Source organism: Cariama cristata, unplaced genomic scaffold (assembly GCF_000690535.1).
Source record: "Cariama cristata isolate BGI_N322 unplaced genomic scaffold, ASM69053v1 scaffold7518, whole genome shotgun sequence".
NCBI lineage: Eukaryota > Metazoa > Chordata > Aves > Cariamiformes > Cariamidae > Cariama > Cariama cristata.
In genome coordinates, this window is record NW_009630570.1 from 72,851 (window position 1) to 94,559 (window position 21,709).

The window sequence follows — 21,709 nt, forward strand, 5'->3', positions numbered from 1 at the left end:
TAGTGGCACTCAGGCAGAGGCACAAGAATAGAGTGAATGTCATACGTGAATGTTTATGGGAAGGAGAATTAGGACGTAGTGTAGAGGAGAATAAGAGAAATAGGTGGAGTGCTGTGGAAATAGAGGGGAGCTGTAGGCATCCTGGGCTTGGTGGTGGAGAGGTTGAGAGGGTCATATCAGGTTGAAGAGAGGACTTGCTTTGATGAAACATAAAGCAAGGCAAGACTTTGAGTGGCTTGTACTTGCTGTCACATGCTCAAGTCTCTGGGCTGGTAGCTGAAAAGCCACGGCTCCTTGCCTCCCAATGGTTTTGTAGTACCTGTGTAGTTTGGTTAACCCTATGGTGACTGGATTTCTTGCTTTTCCTTTTCATGTAGGTCAGGTGTGGTGTGAGAACTCCTGAGACAGAACACAAGTTCAAGTACAGGAAACCAGGGTGACACACGAGCTCAGAGCGCCACGCATCCTGGTGAGTGCATCTCAGACACCCTCAGTGCAGCACTGCAAATCTTCTATGACCCCCATGCACTCCTTTCACCATCACATGAGCCAGTATGTCTTGGTGTCCTGTGACACAGGCTCATAGATATGTATCTGTCACCTGATCTGAGGCATAAGGTTCCCACAGGGCCACCCCATTACCTGACTTTGTATACAGATGCTTCATGTTGGGAATTTAAAGCATTGGAAGGGAGGTGTGATAGGGTGGACTAAGATTACAGCAGAAGAAACCTGGTTGAAAGAAAAACTAGAGCCAAGTTGCATGAGCCAGTGGCCCACCAGTATGTTCCACTGACAACAATGATGGATGTGACTTTGCCCTCTACATTGCTGTAGGACTGGAAGGTAAGCTTATAGAAAGGTGGAAGTATACAAATGATGAAGGGAAGAGACAAGAGAGAGACTGAACAACGTTATTTCATGTCACATTTTAAGCAGAGGAAAAGCTTTTTAGATCTAGTGACACAACAGTAGGCTGATTTCAAAGGAGTAGGAGGATTCTGGAACAGATTCTGGAAGACCATATAGCAGTGTTTCTGCAACTGATTTTCTGAGGAACTGTTTGTGGGAAATTAAAAAAAGAAACAAACCCACAGTAATTATTCAAATTGGACCAAAACTGCACACAAATCAGAAACCTTACTTTTCACCCTTCGTGGCTGTCTTCTGGTTCTTCTACGGAGACAAAAATGCTAGCTAGCAGCAGATGGATGGTGGCTTCTGAGATGTTTTCTGGAGATAGGAACATTTTTAGGAGAGGTGATAGGCAAGGCAGAACTTCATTATACTGAGCTACTGGCGTAATGTCACTGGAGGGCATTACGTAGTTTTGCAAAGTGGCAGCTCTAAAGAGAGCTTTCTTCCCGTGTTTTGCAGAGCCCCTTGAAAGGGATGGATTCTGTCTATAAATCCCTGGTTCTTTCACTGTTGAGGAAGATGTTTTGCTACACAAGCCAATTTATCCATATTTGGGACTTTAATAATTTCACAGTATCATTAAATCATGAGGCAAATCAGGGAAGGCAGTAAAGCAATATGGTAAAATATGTTTCTTCAAAATAACCAAAATGTCAAAAAAGCCAAAAATAAAAAGCAATTTGACAAGTGGGAGGAGAAAACAGCTGTGTCAGTTGTTACTTTGCTGTGTAAACAATTTAATGCAATTCTAAATCTGCTTCTGGTCACACTGTGGCATAGATAAAAAGGTTTTTCGCATACACTCTTCCTCTGCTTTCATCGGAAGTCCTCGTGTTGAATCACAGGCTGCTTTGGTAATTTGGTAACATATGGCAAGTTGTGTTTGTGGAGTGATGTGCAGATGTTTCAGCCTGAGCCTCCACAGATGTTCTTCTTGTCTGGACCTCTGGGGATGGGCAGGTGCTGTCAAACCACACGGGCCGAGGTGCTGGGTTCAGGCAGTGCCTTGTGCTTTACGCTTGCTGCTAGGAGGAAAACCACAGCTTGTCTTCTTAGTGCTCCCCTTGCGACTCTTCCAAAATGCACACTGTTGCTGCTCAGATTTAACCCATACCTGTGATCTTTGCCAGATTTAACCAATTTTACACCCCATCACTCACATACTTCATGAAGTTTGAGGACAAAGAAACAAGACATTTCCCAAACTGTTAGGCCAGCAGATGACGTCAACATGGCCTGTCCATATGTGATGACTCAGCTTGAGGATAACAAAACACTGCTTTTATGGAGCTGTTGTCCTGGGTCTTCTGCTCCCAGGGTCACACCAGGTGCACACCCCTGATGCTGTGGAGGCAGCTTGTTGCATAGCGGGGGGCTGCTCTCTTCTTTTTAAAGTCCCTGGAACCTTCAGAAGCTGAAAACGTTTGGCTCAGGGGCCACTGCTTATGATAGACTATTGAGTGGTGGGGTCTTTTTGTGTGGTTTAAACGTTGACTTGCTTACTTTGCCACACACACGCACTGTAACCTGCATGAGACATGGCAGAGTTTGTATAGGTGTGCTGTGTAAGGAAATTCATAAGGAAGGGCTTTAGACAGAGTTTGCCTTTGAAGTATGGAAATAGTACAATGTAATCATTTAAAACACATTGCTGAAGTAATTACAGAGGGTGTATGCATCAAAATGTAGTTTGCATTAAACATTCAAGCTTTTCAAAGCATTTATAGTTTACATAGCTATATGTTAATCCACAGAAAATCTATAGTTCTGAATGTTCTCATAGCAACCACAGATCAACAAATGATTTCCCTCGGCTATTTAGGCATACCACTGCTATTAGGTCCTCTGATTTTTAATTAAAAGGAAATAGCTCTAAACATCTTGAGGTAATTAAAATGATAGTATCTTCTGTAGGATGCATTTGTTAAAGTAACAGTAATTCCCCTACGTGACTTTACTACTCAAAAATATAACTGCAACTTCATTAGACAAATCAGATTATCCAATTTTTTTCTTAAACTTAAAATGTAGAATATACTCGCAGTTCTTGAATGTAATAAGAGAATTCCCTCTCCCACATTTTACAGTTTAACTCTTGAGATAATGATCTTATTAACCTTCATTATAATTCTAATTAATATACCGTATCACAAATAGTTCCTTTTTATCTCTTTGCCATTCCTAACGCTTTCATAAGGAGTTGATTACTGTGGTAATGTTATGACTCTGTGTTAAAAATATACACAGACACCCCTAGATTTACACATTCATTTCTGGCTGATTTCTGACAAAAAAAGAAGTAACAACCAGAGGGAAAACTATTTGACTAAGCCTGCTTAAAAATTGTTTATTTTCGCATCTGAACACACATGCATGGATTGAGTTTTGTAAATAAATATGTGTGTGTGTGTGTGTGTGTGTGTATGAAATCTGTATCTTTAAAATGAAAATGTTGCAACATGTTGCAATGAATCATTGGATTTTAGAAGTTTTTAGAGAATAATATTATTCCAGGTGTTGCCTAGATACATATGGAAGCAAAAAATAACTGAACAAAAATTACAACAGATGTAATTACTTAAAGTTACTACTTTAAGTAGTAACTTAAATTACCTAATTACTTAAAGGAGAGACTTCCACTGTGGATGAAAACAGTCAATCTGGTCCTTATGTCCAAGCTATCTAAATTTTAAAACTCCTTCGAGTTTTCTGCAAAAACTATTGACTTCCCTCTCTCTCATGCAGTAAAACTTACTCATAAAAGTATGTACCCATTATTTCCTTTTCTCTGTCCTTGGCAAACGCACCTCTGTCCTTATCATTTCTGTGCCAAATACAAGAGATTATTTGCATTTTCTCTTAGCACAGGACCTTGGCACTGTCCCTTGCTTTCTGTGTCTTTCCGCTGTCTTCTATATTAGATTAAGTGTAAATTCTTGGTCTTTACTCTCAAGACTCATCATAGCCTAATCCTAATTTTGAAATCTTTCATTGACTGATAGCCTATTTACTCCAGCCTCCATGATGTCGTCCTTGATACCAAGTGCTGGCTACCTATTTTCTCTTAAGCTTCCTCTCCAAATTAGAATAATTTATATCCTGACACCACGTTTATAAGAAATTTGGCTAAAAATGGCAACTGGAACATTGAGATTGCGGCACATATTTATTTGTACTGACATATTAATTTGTTCATAGTGCATTATTTCTTGTCTTCTGTTTAAATTGCAAGGTTTTGGAGACATATTTGTGAGAGCTTTGTACAGCACTTAGGATCGTGGGACCCTGGTCTGTGATTTCGTCTCTCATGCATTACAGTAAGCTGTCCTCCTCTCTCCACCAAGAATCTACAAAAACATGTGATGAAAAAATACTAGATTTCTGGAATAACAGCCATGCCTGCCTGTTCTAGTACATTAATTACAATTTAACATTGAATCTCTATTCAAGAAAATGTCAGATTTAAGGACTAACACAGATATAGTCAATCTTGTCTTGAAGAACAGCATTTGACTAGATGATATCTTGAGTCACCTCAACTCTTACGATGTAAGGACATCTATGAATTAGTCTGTATGGGATCTTTTAATTGTTTTTCTTGAACTACTGTTGCATTCCTGAATGGGAATTTGAATATATATGAGAGAAGCACTCTGGTAATTCAGAGGTAATATCATGGTTCAGAGAAGTGGTAAGACACACCTCACTACTAATGATCGTGCTATCATGTTCCTCCCAAATAAAACAAACCATAATCAATCATGTTGCAAATCGAACATATAAGGAATGTACCTTTCTGTAGAAGTTTTTGCTCTCTAACCTCAACTGAAGTAAAATACAGCATGACTCTTTCAACTCTGAGCTTTCTTAGGTCAAAATGAAAAAAAAAAACCAAACAAGAAAACGTATTTTTTTTCTTTAAACATCTGAAATCCTGTCTTGTGAGATTAGTTGGTGAATCAAGTTTTGGATAATGTTATTATGGGAGAAGTCAAGCAAACAGAAAGATGACTCAAACAGTTTAGTGCCAGGACTATTTCTTAACACAGAGGAAAATCATCCTCTGGTTGCATATGGAATCCTCCCACAATGAACAGGGAGCCTGGCAACAGAAATAAAACTGCAAATGCTCCAACTTTTGCTGTCGAACTGGCCTCACAGCTGAAGTATAATGAGGACACACCAGAAAAACGGACACTGAGGAGGAGAAACCATAACACGGCAAAGTAATGCTGTGCCTATTTCCTTGTTTGTCAAAACAACCTGGTAGGCAGAAAGGTAAAATTTGCTTTAATTCTCCCTCCCCATCAAAAAATCCCAAATGAAATCCAAAACAAAAAGTGAGCTAAAAACATAGAGGGAAATTCCCTGAATGTGTGACATGTGCTCTCACTGTAATGACGACGGAATATGCAGGCTAAGAGCGGATTCCTCCTGCTCAAGTAGAGTACAGCAGGACAGCACTGCACCACCTCCCAAGTATCATCTGGTGACTGTCGTGGGGCCACCACGGAACAGAGCCCACTAGCGAGACCAAAGAGTGGCTCTGACTGAATCCATGCCGATGGGTTTCGCCTTGGACGAACAATGCTCAGTGCAACTGACTGCTGTGAAAAAAATGTATGGTTTTCATCTGCTGTAGAGCATAGCTCAGCAGCGCAAATATTCATGTGTTGAGCGAAGAACTGGGCTGCCGCCGCCTCAGTGTCTTAGGCACTTATGTGTTTCTTCCTTTTTATGATCTTGTCAAAGATCGAGTGGTGATACCCTTCCTCAGGTGGGAAAGGTAGTTTTTCTACAGAAACATTTTGTGAAAATTGTGCTCCCACTGCCCCATGCTTCTGGCTGTGGGACTTACCCACAGCTTTAGGACTGGAACAGGATATGCAGTTTCCATGGAGCTGGAAGACATTCTTTTAATAAGAATTTGTAAAGAGATCAAAACAAGCATAGAAACCCAATTCCACCCTAAATGTGTCAAAAATAAATTTACAACTGGGAATACTCCCCAAGAGATATGTTTTTTCTGGCTCCTCCATCACTCTAGTGAAATACAGCCAGTGCTCAGTTCTGGACTTTGCAAACACTCATCATTGATAAACTAGATGGAAAAAGCCAAGTGTTTGTGTGGGCTTAAAAAAAAAAGGAAAATCATTATTTAATGAGACGCAGAGAAGTACTTTTTGGAAGGCAGTTCAAATGGCACCAGCTGTTCTGAAAAGGAGATCTCAAGGATCTTGGTGCAGCATATAACAAAACCATAGACCTTTGGCCATCCCAAATAATGTGTGTATATGCACACACTTTCCTTCAAAGTAAACCATTTCCTTAAATCTCTCCCTAATGATTGGACACAAATTAGAATTGTTTTGACATTCAACATTTTCTTCCACTTTTCGACAAGCCAATAATACTGTAATCACATCATATTTTAAGCTCCTCTTTGACATGCTAAATACTGAGTTCATCCAGTTTCCTGTTGTACCACACTTTCTCCAGTTTTGAAGTCAATACTGTTGCTCATTTTTGCATCCTGTGCTGGTTTGTGCCCTGAGGAAGCAGTAGTCTGGCACCCAGTTTCTGTGAGCACAGAGATAGAATCACTTGTAGAAATTTTCACTTTCTCCCACACAGCTTCCATTTTCCAGGCATGCCTGCACTTTTATGGGTCTAACTTTGGATGTGGCTTTTTTATAACTAGGGCTAGACAAGAAACAATTCTCTGATCACGTTAGGGTTGTAAGGATCACATGTTTGCTCACTCCTCCTGTGACACTCCTGTAACCTTTTAAAAAATTGTAAAATACATCATTCTCTCCTAAATACATCAATGCAGGCCAGTCGTTGATAAGAGCAATCAGCCAGTGTGGAGAGGAAAGCATTCACCTTGTCTCAGCTCTGTCTGACCTACAATGGCAAAAAATCTCTTTTCATCTCTATATTTGTGAAGGAGCTGTTGCATACTGGGTCAGCAAAACCAGGCTGATTTAAACTTAGTAAGCATTTCAGACTATGCTGTACGTCAGATCTGTTTTCACCTTTATTTACCAGCCCACCATTTCTGCACATTTTAATAAATGAGATTTTACAATTACTTCCAGCTCACTGAGGAAAATAATGAGCAGTGGCAGGTTTAGTATTATCCTTAACAACATCCCTAAAGCACACACAATGATTTCTCCACTGATGGCTTTCTGAGATCTTGTCAGTCAGGAAGTTCCTAATCCAATTAAAGTGTGTTTTACTGATAGATAGAATGCTCATTTTTTACTCACAGTGTCATATATCGCTCACTATGGTATCTTAGAGGTCAATGTGTACATTGCATGTCACATACATTAAAAAAACAGAGTTTGAGAATACCTGGGAACTCCTCCAAGAATGAAATAAGGTTTGTCTGACAAAGTTTATTTTCTATTACATTTCTGATTGATATATATTGTATTACTAAATACTAATTATTTTATTTGTTGAATCCTGCTTCAGAATTTCCATTATTGTGCTTGTGATAAAATCACTTTCACCACTTCTCTGTCTTTTTAAAATTTTGATATAACATCCAACAAACTCTATTCTGGTGGAATTTCTTTAACACTCTTAAATATAACAGAAATGAGTATGAGTAGGCCAGTCAAGTCTTCCTAGTCAAGCCTTCACAATATTCTGTTGCTAGTTATATGGGTCTGCCAATTTTAAAGTCTGCAAATTTTAAAGTACGTGTTACTTAACATCCTCCTGGGTTACTAAGGGACCAGAAAGTATTTAATCACATCCCAGTGATAAAAGCATGTAAATACGGTGCAGAACTACTTGTTGAGTACTTTTTTTTGTCTCATTATATACAGTTTTATCATCACATCTTGTATTTTTGATATAGGGAATGATGTCTGTCTATAGATTCCTGGTTTGATTCTTACATTTTACAAAAATAACGTATTACACTGTTAAAAGAGGTTTCGTTCTCAGGCAATGGTTTTCCATTGCTAATGTACAGACTGCCCCCAAAAGACCTCGTGGAGATGGTAAGGCCAGTGCAATATATGCTGTAGGGCATGCTGGCAGTAGAGTTGCTTTTCTTTGCATACTTTAGAAGGTGTCCTGGCCCATGGATCACCTGGTGAAAGCATGAGGCATGTCTCTATCACAGTCGCAGGTCTGACCAAGCTACAGCTCCATCTGTATCAGAAATAGTGTGGCCAGCAGGACTAGGGAAGTGATCATCCCTTTGTACTCTGTGCTGGTGAGGCCGCACCTTGAATCCTGTGTTCAGTTTTGGGCCCCTCACTACAAGAAGAACATTGAGCTGCTGGAGCATGTCCAGAGAAGGGCAACAAAGCTGGTGAAGGGCCTGGAGAAGTCTTACCAGGAGCAGCTGAGGGAGCTGGGGTTGTTTAGCCTGGAGAAAAGGAGGCTGAGGGGAGACCTTATCTCCCTCTATAACTACCTGAAAGGAGGTTGTAGCGAGGTGGGGGCTGGTCTCTTCTCCCCGGTAACTAGTGACAGGACAAGAGGAAACGGTCTCAAGTTGCGCCAGGGGAGGTTCAGGTTGGATATTAGGAAGAACTTCTTCATCGTAAGAGTCATTAGGCATTGGAACAGGCTCCCCAGGGAGGTGGTGGACTCACCATCCCTGGAGGGATTCAAAAAACGTTTAGATGTGGCGCTTCGAGACATGGTTTAGTGGGTTTAGCGGGCATGGTGGCATGGGGTATACGGTTGGACTCGATGATCTTTGAGGTCTCTTCCAACCGTAATATTCTATGATTCTATGTTTGTCCTTCCATGGGCTGTTTTCCAACTCCTGGTTATCTCTCCATGGCACATACTCTGCAAGTAATTGCCCTTCTAAGCAAAACTGTCATTGTGAATTGAGGCATTTTCTCTAGCAAAGAACTTAGAATTTAAAAATATTCTTTCCATAAAAGTAGGAGTAACAATGGATATTTCATAATCTGGCAAAAAAATGACTTTTTAGCAAAGCTCTGAGTACAGAGAAGATGACAAGCAAGTGAAATGAGTTGGGGAGGTCACTCTGCAGGAGGATGGAAGAACATGGGCAGGTGAAGGCGGCTATTGCCCACTGATGCTGGGTATTTGGAGTCTTCTGCAAATCTCTGTTGACCATAGTTCCCACATAAAAATGTAAAAAGTGTGTAGATTTTCTTCAGGAAATCTGCTGGGAATTTTTCTAGCTACACACTTGCTGGTCTATTCTTTGACAAACACAGTGAAGAAAATCCTGATGGAAACTGCATTTATTCAAGAGAGATTCATGCTGTGGGAATGTTGAACAAATGCAACGAGACTACAAAAATTTGGGAAAGAAAAAGGCAAGGTAGCCAGCAGAACTGTTGCTCTCAGCAAAAACTGCATTCTTATCTCTTTCTTCCTCTGAAAGGAAACAATGTGAAATGCTCTGCTTGTATTTGATAAACCTGTGACTTGACTTGCTCGGAGAAGAGTGAAGCTTTATGCTTCTGTTCCCACTGACAGCACTGCGGGCAGCCTGCTGTGATCACAGCTGACCTTCCCTTGGCTGGGTCTGTCTGTCTCAGATTATACTATCACATGGACGTCTCATACAGCGAGCTCCCCTTTGCTTATGGTGCTCCTTAGGCCAGTGAACCGAGCTAAAATGATCTGGAGCCTTACTCTGATCTCAGGCTAATGAGAACTGGGAATAACAAAACACCACCGAGGCCCACGAAGGTACAGGGCTACAAGAGGACACATAGGCCTCTGTGATGTCCATATGGTTGCACTTGAGAGAGACCGGTCATGCTGATAGGATGTACTAGTACTAAAACATCACTTAGGTTTGAAAAAACATTAAAGTCAGTAAATAATACACATGAATAAAGGCAAACAGAAGAGGAACTTGCTACCCTGCAGAATGCATGATAAATCATTTATTAGAGTGGGAAAGAGGCTTTCAGACAGAAGTGGCAGCGTACGAGTCTACTTATCTCTGCAGAAAACAAGCACCCCTGGGAAACCTGTATCCACAGAACTGCAGCTGTAAGGATGGCAGGTCTTCCATCTGCCCCCCTAAGCCTTCCTCCTTTGAAGGAGGATGTGAAATATTCAGGTATTTATCTTGCCACATCAGCAAGGGAGGGGTGTGTGTGTGTTCAGTGTCCTAATGCATAGGAACAATTTGATTTTTTTTGTGTTAGAAAGGAGCTTTTTTGCTTTAACTGAGTAACATCAGCAGAAATCTCATCACAGAAGAAACGAGTTTGAAACACTCTTGGCAAGTAGATGGTTTGACAAAGTCACAAAGAACAATGCCATTATCCAGGAGACAAGCCATCATGGGCACAGGGGAAGCAGTAGGTTAGGGCTCTATCAGGTCTACTTGGATTCAACTTTCTGGTGCCTTCACGTAGTAGCTTGAAAAGACAGATTCCCATGGCCAAATTGTTTTGGACTGAAGCTATTTGACAGCCTTTGACCCAGCTCCCCAACCAAGTTAAAACGACACATCCAACTTTATTTGGCATTTGAACCAGGAGGTAAATAACTTCTCTGTTCTGCCAGAGGCCTCTTTTATTTAATGTCTTCTAAAGAGGAACAAATTGCATATAATAATGACATCTTGTGGTATTGTTGAATTATTGCCCTATGATTTAGTAGATAATTGGATGCCAAATTTCATGACATCTTTCTCCCTCATGCTGCAGCTCTGCAAGTTCACACTTACAATTTCTGCTGCTCTGCGAAGCTGGATGTAAAAGACATCTAGAACCTTTGGCTTATTGTTGACTTCAGAGGAAAAGGATATTTTGCTCATCTGATTATACAGGTCTGGCTTAACATACAGGTCAGAAATTCATAGTCATAACTGATTAAAGAATGGTTATCCAGATATTCGTACAGAAAATACTAGAGTTTTGGTAATATTGACTGCAGAGTGACTCTGGCCCATAGAAGGAGCCTGCCTTTGCTGTGCCGTGGCTTTGAACTGGATGTGAGAGGAAATGGAGCTAGCCTTTGCTGGCAGCTTCTAAAGCCCAACAGCTGCTCAATGCCTGGACTGAGCTTGCAAACAGTCTTGGTGGGCAGCCACCATCACCCCACAGCTTGGAGTACAGAGATGGATAGTGTTACAAAGAGTAAACCCCCATGGCCTCACTGTACCTCTGCTTTGTTTTTACTTATTGCAGCTTTGGTGCTCAGGTCTCCAACTCCTGTCATTAACTGCCTGAGTATCCAAGGATCCCAAGAAGCCCTAATCTTAGTGGAAGCTGTGTGACAGTTCATACTAGCCTCCATAATCGTGACATTTTACTGAGTATCCCATTCAGCCTGCCCGTAATCTTGTTCTTGCTGAGGCACTCTTGGCAGTGCTTGCTCTAGTCGAAGTTAAAAGCTTTTCAGAACAAACAGCACACTTTCCCGCCAGTTTGTACAGTCCTTATCAGCATGAAGGGGCTCAGCTTTTATCAGGGAGTTTGGATGTTGACTAAATAGTCATAATAAATAAGATTAGCAGGAACACCTCAGGGATATATTTCTACAGAGGTGTCTGTTTATCCTGTCATGTGTTTGGTGGGTATCTTTGGGGCTCACCGGGTCTTCAGCCCTGTTCTGTGGTGAGACAGCTGATTTCTCAGGGGTTTTTTTGGATGAAGGTGGCTTAAGCTACATGCCAAACACCTTTGTTTTTCTTCTGGGCTACAAAGACCTCACAAATAGATTTATATGCAAGATTTAGATACAGCTCTGCTTCCCAGCTGTAAGGAAAGAGGCAGGAAAAGACAGCATCACTTTTGAAGAGCCCAGATGTGATCGTGAAATCGCATGCAAGACAGTGAAATAATGCTGCTGATCAACGGATAGCACAGGATGTGGAGTGACAGATCAATGCTACTGGTTTCTGCACTTTATATGGCAGGGCATCTCTTCCCCATGTGCCCCTTTCACTGGCAGAGATCCTGGTGTTCACAGTGGATATGGGGCATGATGTGCTCTGCCTACTTCCTCCAGGTCTGCACAAGTGCAAGCAGTACAGACTTGCTGGATCCCCTACACAGACAGAAAATGAAGATAATCATGAGACTCCATGACTCCATAATATCTAATGATAGGTATTTAGCTGTATTAATCTATTTTTTTTCCATGGGATGATGCCACCTACTGAACATTATTCAAAGAGGCAGAACACTTCAAATAAAAGAAATACTTTACACTGTGTTTTTTTCCAGCAAAGAAGGCTAAATTTTGACTGTTTCCTACAGTTCAATAGCTAGACAAAGAGCTTCTGTTGGGACATCTTGAGTTAAGGTACTTCGTTAGAAAAGAAGAAAGAATAGAGGCAGTAAAAACACAGGCAACACTGACTATCTCTGGCCAAGAAAATGAAGTTCAGAAAAAAAAGTACAGGTAAGGTTTAACATGACAGTTTTTATCCATTTTTCCAATGGGACTATAAACAGAAGTTCTGGCATTTTGAGTTTTTGTTTGATTGCTTGTTGGTTTTTATTTACTGAAGTGTGTTGAGGGTGATCATCTTTAATTGACCTTGAACTTGCGGTGGTAAAATTATTAATATTTAAGATCGAGAGGTCTGGCTAAGAAGTTATCTTTACTAAAAGAACATTCCTTTCAAGTAAAAGCTAACAGTCTGTGTTTGTTTCCAGCTTCCCACTTCTGATCTAAGACAACATGGGTTGTGCCACTAATACAGGCTCCACCAAAGGCCATCTCTTCATATTGTCTTGTTATTTACTGTTTGATTCCCTAGAATTGTGGCAGTTAGCAAGCTACCTAAGGAGTCCATGCCTCCAGGGATGGACACCTGGCTTTGTTAGTGTTGAAATTATTGCTTTTCCTCACCTCTTTGTTTCTTTTTTCTGAAATAGTATATAGGTTGGGTCTCTGCAATCAGTTGGCTGAGAACTGGGGAGCAGAAGGGGAGATGCTTCCCCAATGTTCTCTCACTATGATCGCAGTTAACAAAGCTTCTGTCTGGCCTGTCCTAAATCGTACTTGATGTTATTACGCACTTGGAGTCCTCAGATTCTCTGACAAACTTCTCTTAAAAATACAAACAGAAACTTAAAAAAAACTATCTGTTTAGTAAATAAATGTACCTTGAGGTACTCTGAGAAATCGTCTTTAACACTGGCCTTTCAATACATTCTCCAGCCATGAAATGTTTCCTGAGCTCTGTCAGATTTAGATGGAATAAAAGAAGTCTCTATAGAACTACTTGGCTACATTGGGGCAGTCTGTAAAGACTTACAAACTTTCATACATTGTCACTGCAGCAACAGATGAAATTATAAAACCCCACAAGGACAAGAGTCTGATTCTGCTCAAGTGTAATTCAACACTCAAGTACTGCAATCACATTTATTTAATAGCCCAAACCATAATTAATCCCTGATTAGCCATAAATAATAGCCAATTTTTTAACTTATAAAAGAATCTCTTTGGCTTGATAGGATTGCTCACAACAGTAAGGGCAACAAGAATTAAGTTTTAACAGTACTTCAGTTCATAGATACAATAAAGGAAAAAATGAATTTGTTTTTCACAGTATATCTAAACTATAAAAAATTCTGAATTTTCAGAGCTTTGTTAGTGTCTCTTCCATTTGCAAATAAAAATATTTGATAGTTAATATAGCTGAAAGAGAAATATCCTAATATGTTCAATAATGCCTACCACTGTCATATGTTCTTATAAGACCACACTGATAATAATTCATTTGAGTATATTCTGACCTAAATCATAGAAGTAGTTTCTATGTGTGTCAATGTATCCCAGGCTTGATTTTGGTTTTGCAGTACTGAAAATATTATAACCAATCAAGAACGTATATAAGACACATGAGTTTGCATTACCATACAATTTTTTTTGAAATATGTATAAACAAGTTGTTTTCAATTAATTTTATCTCCAGAGTTATACACAATTTAAAGACAGATTATCTAATATCCCAATTCTCTCCTGCATTGAAAGAGCAGTCAAGTAGTTTAACACGGAGGCATATGAAGTAAATCAGAATAGCTTCACAGACTTCAAAGGGGCTGTCGGAAATGATTCCCATCCCTTAATACAGGTTTATCACTGTTGGTGTTCTTGATGGTTTTTTTCTTTTTTCTTCAAATTCTCTTTTATTTTGCTTTTGTTCAGCTTATTCATAATCCCTGGTGGGAAATGTTTTTTAATTATTTAACTTCTGTAATAACACAGTAAAGTCAAGAGACTAATTGGAACATTTCTTCTGTAGAAACTTTGCAAAGCAGTGATCATAATGAATCTTCATTTTTTTGTATTATTTGAGTAAATATGAACAGTGTGCAGATGTGCTGCTCTTGCTCCTGTCACCACTATGTTAACAGTCCCTGAGACCAAGTTGGACTTGATTTCCAAGTTATTTTAAAACTTGGCACTTCTCTATGAAAATCTCTTTCATTTTCAGTGTTTGACATATGGTCTCATTTCCTCCTGATGTTTGAAATATGGTATCCATCTCAGGCCCATCCAGCCTCTTACAAGTTGTTTGGTTTACAATCTTGACCTCAGCCTGCCCGTAACAGGTTTATTAATACAAAATTCTGCCCACCATGAAGGTCTGTTCAGAACTTTGCTGCCTTGAAGGATCTCTGCCCACATATTTTTATATAACTGAAAAATAATAAAAAAAAAGAATTAATTCATACGGAAAATAAAGAAAACTTCTGCAAGATAAATTATCTAACTTGTTGGTTGAAATGAGATTGTGATTGAATTTCTAGATAACAAATGTTAATAATTATGTACAGGCAAGAATAAACACAAAGCACAAAATTTCAAAGTACTGTAAACATCAGATATCTGTGTAAATCATTTAGACCATCCTTGGCATAAGAGCAGGAAACTAGTAACCTTTATCGTTTCTTGTTTTCAACCTGACATGAGTTGTATTATCAAAGGTAGAAATTTGGAAACAAGGTCATGTTAAGCTAATCTTTGTTCTGTCCAAACCTGAAGACTGTGTCTGAAAGTACTTGTGCAGCCTGTTTTTACCTTTATTTCAACACATTTCTGGAAAGTAACATAACTTCTCTCCCAGATGTGAACTGTTCGATCTGAGCATAAGAAATTCATCATCTTCATCAAATTGCAATTTTATGTGGAACAGTGAAAAAAAAGTACATAGGAAGTAAATTCTGCAAAAGTATAATTTTACCAATATTTGGCAGTTCAAAATTAACTGAGGCTTAAAACTTTAAATAATGTTATAGAAAGATGAGGAAAGGAAGGCCATATTTTCAGCAGAGTACAGTGTAACACAATATTAATGTAGTATAAAAGCAGTCAGTGATGTAGAGTGAAAAGTCTTTCTTCTACACCACAAGATGGCTTGGCCCTATATATTTGTGATGATTTAAATGAATATTGAAATATATTTAATATTAAACATATTTTTACCATGATTACATGGGCTAGTGTTAACTATTTATTCCATTCCAAGTTTGATTTAATATTGTCTAACAATTTTTAATTAATCTTGAAATAAATGTGATAGCCTCACATACTTAAGCTGAGATTGTGAAAGTTTCTATAGGGAAATGATGTCCACACCATCAAAGTTTCTTTTAAAGAGAATCAATTCTTATTTAGTGCTTAAAGCTGCCCATAACAAATTTGGAAACTTTTTTACTGCTCCAGTTATGATCTGTGGCTCGTGGTGCAAGGCACTCCACTGCAGTACAACATAGGTTATCCTGAATTAAAATCATTTTCCTGTTATGCTTGGATAATCTATTCTTTACCAGACTGTAATTTTTATTAAAATGTTTGCATTGGTTTTTAGAAGTTGCAAAGATAGCAATGAATAGATAACTAAATATAGACAGCCAGGAGACAAGGAGCTTTATGAAGTATTTTCTTTGAGTGAGGGATTGGCAACCTTTTTCAAATTTCGGTTGAAAATATTTACACAAGTTGAAAAACACAGACTGAGAGGCAGTTCATAAAACCTTCCTGAATTCTGCAGAACATGGGTTGGATATCACTGCTTGAAATTATTTTCTCAATATGACTCAATGAATTTACAAAAACCTTATCAAATATTTAGTACACAAGGAAGTCAGTAGTGTTTAGTGTCCTATCTGCATGTCTTAGATACTATATTCCTAATATTAATCTCTAACTGCAGAATTGCAGAATCACAGAATGGTCGGGGTTGGAAAGGGCCTCTGGAGATCACCTAGTCCAACCCCCCTGCCAAAGCAGGTTCACCTGGAGCAGGTTACACAGAATTGCATCCAGGCAGGTTTTGAATATCTCCAGAGAAGGAGACTCCACAGCCTCTCTGGGCAGCCTGTTCCACTGTTCTGCCACCCTCAAAGTAAAGAAGTTTTTCCTCATATACAGATGGAACTTCCTGTGTTTCAGTTTGTGCCCATTGCCCCTTAACCTGTTGCTGGGCACCACTGAAAAGAGCGGTGCCATCCTCTTGACACTCTCTCTTAAGGTATTTGTAAGCATTGATGAGATCCCCTCTCAGTCTTCTCTTCTCCAGGCTGAACAGACCCAGCTCTCGCGGCCTTTCCTCATAAGAGATGCTCCAGTCCCTCCATCATCTTCGTTGCCCTCTGCTGGACTCTCCAGTAGTTCCTCATCTTTCTTATATTAATAAGCCTCTGTGACTTCTGTATTCGTGTGAGCTAAGAGCTAACCAAAGAGCAGCTAGCCAAATCCATTACGTGACAGCTTTATCAGCTGCTGATAAGAAATCTCCAGCTGACTTCTAGAAAGGGGGTAGTATTCTAGGAATGGATCACTCTGTACTTGCACTATATTTTATATTCCTGCCTATGGCATCTGCTCACAGCTTCGCTTAGAGACAGAGTAATGGGTGAAAATGGGGTTTTGGCCAATACAGATATTCTTAACATTCTTACAGATGATGTTCCTTCTTTTAGAGTTACCTTTGGAGCTTCCCTCGTGACCTCTTTAATTAATTTAATCCTCAAAAATCTACAGAAATGGAAACAAAGTTTCCAGTGATGATTATAGTCCTCCTGTTGAGATGGCTGGATATGTAGAGCTACCCTTTCCTCCTTTATTTGTGGAGACTGTTTTACCAAAGTAATCATTTTGTTAGGTCAGAGTCTAGTTAGAAATATCTGGGCTGCTTTCTGTATTGCTTGATCACCATAGGAACAATGGACAACTTCAGACATGAAGACACAAACAGCAAATATTGAAAAGCATTGACTAAACTTGACTCAGCAATCCTGTCAAACTTCCTGGCAGTCTCCCCAGGCTCTAGTGATTCTCTACAGGGTCTATCCACACTAAACCAAACTACTGTAGTGTGACACTAGTCTCTACATTACAGTTATCTCACAGCTTGGCCCTGCTGAGTAGGGCTGGCCAGTAAGCAAGAATTTTGGTTTGCTGGGACTTTGGAATGAAATACAGCTCTTTAAATATGCCAAGGAAAAAAAAGCAGAGGGGGACCATGACCTAGTATAGCCAAACCCATGGTGCACTCACATCCTGAATCCTGCTTGTAGGTCTGGTTACGACACCTCAGAAAGGATATGGCAGGACCAGGAAAGATACAGAAAAGGAAAACCAGGCTTGTCAGAGGAACGAAAAGGCACCCACAGATAGTAAATGTATACAGACCGGGACTAGGAAGTATTTTTTCACAATACTCATAAATAAATTATGGTGTCACGGAAGCCAAAAGACAGCTGAATTTGAAAATGGATGGGAAAAATGAACGGAAGATATATACATCTGCAGCTATTAAACAGAATGATACAAACACAGTCTGTGGCATGAGATAACTTTTAAACCACCAACTGCCAACAGCTGAGACACCAGGGAAAGAATACCTTGATATTTCATCTGTTTCATACAGTGTTCTCCTTGGCCACTGTCAGTTACAGAGTATTCTGTGAACTGGACCCAGTATGGCCATTCTTATGCTTTTGATGCAACTCTTGATTTGTGTAATTTAGACTATACAAAAAAGTCTCTCTCAGCCTTAACAGGGATGAATTATATATTGATTAAAGCAAGGAGAGGTGCTAACAAAACAGCATCCTTCAAGTCTATATTAAGATTACTGAGATCTCTTGGGCAATGCTTTGCCTTGCACTGGTTAGTACAAGATACTCTGTCATATCCTAGAATTCCCATTGGATAAACAGAATTCTCTGACAATTGTACAATTTCTGAGATAATTTTTAACCAGAACAAGTTTTAAATGTTCCTTTCTCTTATTAAAATAAAAATTTTATGAAAAATTAAAAGAAATAAATAATTTCTACACCATTTATATGCACATCACACAAAGTGAGTGTAATGTGAATACCAATAAAGGCAGCAAAAGTCCTAGGCAGAGAAGAAATACACCTTACTACCTCTCTATGGTATTAAGCTATATCCTAAAGACATGTTACTCCTTAAGGAATCTTAGGAGATGGTATAATTTTTTTGTTGTTGCTCAGCAGCACAAATGCCCACAAAAGCAAACTAGAGCAATTCTGTATGAGTTTCCCATTGAAGCCTATCTCCTGCAAATGCAAAATGTCATTTTCTGCTGACATCAATTTAACTCTGGTACTTTCCACTGAAAAAGTGTCTTTTCTTTTGTAACTGTGAAGTGTCTTGAATATGTTATGGCTATTTGCAGGCAATACCCTTCTTAATGATTAAACTGACAAATTTTAAAATGGGTTTTCTTACCTCTCCATTAGCTTTACCAATGGGAGAATTGAGAATGAAATCAGGAGGAGCAAAGACATCAACCAGGGCAACTGCATCATCTTTCAACTGTTTAAAAACAAAAGACACACATTTGGTAACTTCTTTAGTTGTCTATGGCTACCTGTGAACTACAGAGCAGCATAAAGATTATTTTCATAAAATGCCAGCTACTGGTAACTTAAGAGAAATCCACAATAAGGAGTCTAGATTTATTTTGCTTTTTTTCCTCCCAGGGCAATTGCCAAAAGAGTCTGTATTTAAAATGTTTTCCTCCTTTGGCTATGGGTTTTAAAACACTTTTTAACCAAGATGCTACTGTTTACGCACATAAAACCACATATTTTTGAACTTTAAAAACATAATGTCCAGATTCTTCTTTGAAATTTTGCTTACCTGCGAAGAATATAATCCAGTTTGAAAAGCCTTTGTGTTGAGAAAAAAAATTCATCAGCTAACACAATAATGAAATAAATAGAACTGAACTGCAGTATTTCACTGGCTTTCCAATGAAGATTGCAATGCCACAAATGATAGAGTGCTATTTTGTAAGATATATTGGTTTTCATTTTCTGGTAAATAAACTAGGACTAGATTCACGTTCAATGAATTACTAAACTTTCTGTGAAGTTATTCAGAAACTATTAATGTAATATCCTGCTAATTCACCCCTTGAAGTACAGAATAACTGATATCTGTCTTTTTTAGTATTTGTATGCTATGTTATTATTTAATCACAACAAACAATATCAAAGGCTTACCCTGTAGCAGAGCTCCAGAATAGCATTCTGCATAAATCTACCAGCTTCTTCACCTGAAGCATAGCCACCTGCAAACACATTCACAAAGAAGCTTATACCAGTTAAGATTACACTGATACAATCCTTTTGCAAAGGAGTGTATCAATTCAGTATTCAAGCAATTAAATAGATGCTCCTGTGTAACTGGTGCATTAATGATGGTCTTTCATTAATGAGTTGACATTTGGAGCCTTTTGCATTAACAAGATACACTATAGCATCTTGCTGCCTATCCTCCATCCTCTCCCCCAAGCACTGGAGCAGAGCAAAACTTGTGAGCTCTCCATCATCTCTGAGCTAAGAGAGAGTCTTCTGGGCTAATTTGCTGCTCCAGATTCCTGCTCCTGAAAATTTTGTCCAGAATGATTATTTTATATTACACAGGAAGTAAGAAAATGCTCTGATCTAAATCCTAATTAGGATTCCCTCCACTGCCAAGTTAGGACTCTTATAAAGTGACATGGACAGTATATTCAGGGAGCTGATCTCACCTTGGTAGAGCACAGCCATATGTTTGCTTAAAGACCAGAGTCCATACAGAGCACTGAGATTCTTAAGCACTGGCTGCAGAGTAGATGGTATGTTGGGATCATGAGTGTAGTCATGGAATCTTTGTAAGACTGTTTGTTCAATAAAAGCAATGGCTAATGATCGGCAGTAGTACACCTTAGGAAACAGAAAAGAAGAACACTGAGGAACAAAATACAAGGAACCAATCCTCAGCTAGTGCAAAATGGCATTGCTCTGGTGAAGTTAGTAGAGATTTGCTGATTTAGATCCGCTGATCTAGCTTGAGATTAAAGTCTAAGAAACTCTAGGAGAAAACTCTTTCTACAATGTCTTTGCAAACGTTAGTCATGAAATGCCTCATAAAATGCCTCTTAGAAATAAGATCCTAATTTTCCACTGTGTTCCAGTTTGGGTACTCTCTTATACCAACCCAAAGGGACAGCAGATTGTATGCCTATTACCAGCATAATTTGGCAGGTGCACCCACACTGTATGGGATCAAGTAGCTACGTCAGAGAGATCACACAAAATCAGGTTTGCTGGCTTTAGGATAATTAATAAACCCATACAACTCTAAAAAGATAAAGGTAGGTTTACATTTATTTAATATTATGCAGAGTCTTACAAAGAGGATAAAATCTTCAAAGTGCTTCAGTAACTTATTGAAACTTATTACAGTCTCTTCAAATAATAAATAAAAAATCTGATCGTGTTAGCATGAGTGGATTCCATTTATGGATTGCAATATGTTTTGAAAGAACTATCCAACTAATCCTTGCCAACTATCTGATCAGAAAGGCAAGTCAGCAGTTACTGTTAATACAGAGTATAAAACCTTAAGTGATTGTACTCACATAGGAACACTTCTCTGCTTTTATATACTTCACCTTTGCTGTATCGTGGCATCTGTCCTACCATGAAATAGACTGCTGACTAAAAATATTCTAGTTGGTGAACAGAAGGGGAATATGAAACCATTGCGGTTGTGGATGATTTGTTGCAACGTTGTAAACTGGTATTTGTTTTTAGCCCATTTGTTCAGTTTTCTTTTTTTTAAATTTAGAATTAGTTGATTAGTTTTTCTTTTTTCTTTTAAATACTTGCATCATCTTTGCATTTAAATCCACTGCGGCATTTAAAAAAGGCATATACCAAAGATTACTGTCTCTCTCTTGATAGCTGTTTGGTGACATGCTTAACGTCCAAGCTCAGATACAAATATAAACTGCAAAATACACATCTATTCTCTGCAGGTTTAGGGAGGACTTCCCCCCTACTAGATGGACTTTTTTAGATATTAATGTCAGTTCTCTAGTCAGAATGAAACAAGTCTTAGCATTGCAAAAGAAGCATTAAGAATTAATTCCCTGTTCTTCTCCCCTATAATTCTATTTCCCTCTTTACCTTTGCTTGCACTTCTGTATTGTTTCTATCAAGCTATCTTCAAACCAAAATAACCTAGGGACAGGCTAGGAAATTCTTCCAGGTCTCCCATAGCAAGAACAAATATTATATATTGGTCAGCCACTGGGCTGGCAGAAAAGTGCTTCTTCATGCCCAGAAAGTTTTAAATCAAATACGTACACATCTTTAAAGCACAGCCTGTAAATCATTTTCAGATGTTTTTGAGGCATGCCATTTAAAATAGAAAGTCCTGCTGTCCTGAAGATGAATTGTAGGGTGAAAGGAAAACCTAATGACCTAAGGTATATCAATCCCTATCTCAAAAACAGTTGTGTGTCTAAGTATCTTTAAATTTT

At 38.9% G+C, this 21,709-nt stretch overlaps 1 protein-coding gene across 1 annotated transcript in view; it reads right to left on the bottom strand.

Annotated features, from left to right (window-relative positions):
• Window positions 1–14,137: 14,137 nt before the first annotated feature.
• The window catches only part of ACOX3 (acyl-CoA oxidase 3, pristanoyl), a 34,412-nt gene continuing 26,840 nt past the window's right edge, over window positions 14,138–21,709 (bottom strand). Inside the window, exons 16-19 of the mRNA XM_009705590.1 lie at window positions 19,931–20,105; window positions 19,401–19,468; window positions 18,622–18,708; window positions 14,138–14,556 (exon numbers count right to left, since the gene is read on the bottom strand). Of these exons, the coding sequence (XP_009703892.1) occupies window positions 14,437–14,556; window positions 18,622–18,708; window positions 19,401–19,468; window positions 19,931–20,105 (450 nt within the window). The 3' untranslated portion in view covers window positions 14,138–14,436. The remainder of the gene's footprint in view (window positions 14,557–18,621; window positions 18,709–19,400; window positions 19,469–19,930; window positions 20,106–21,709) is intronic.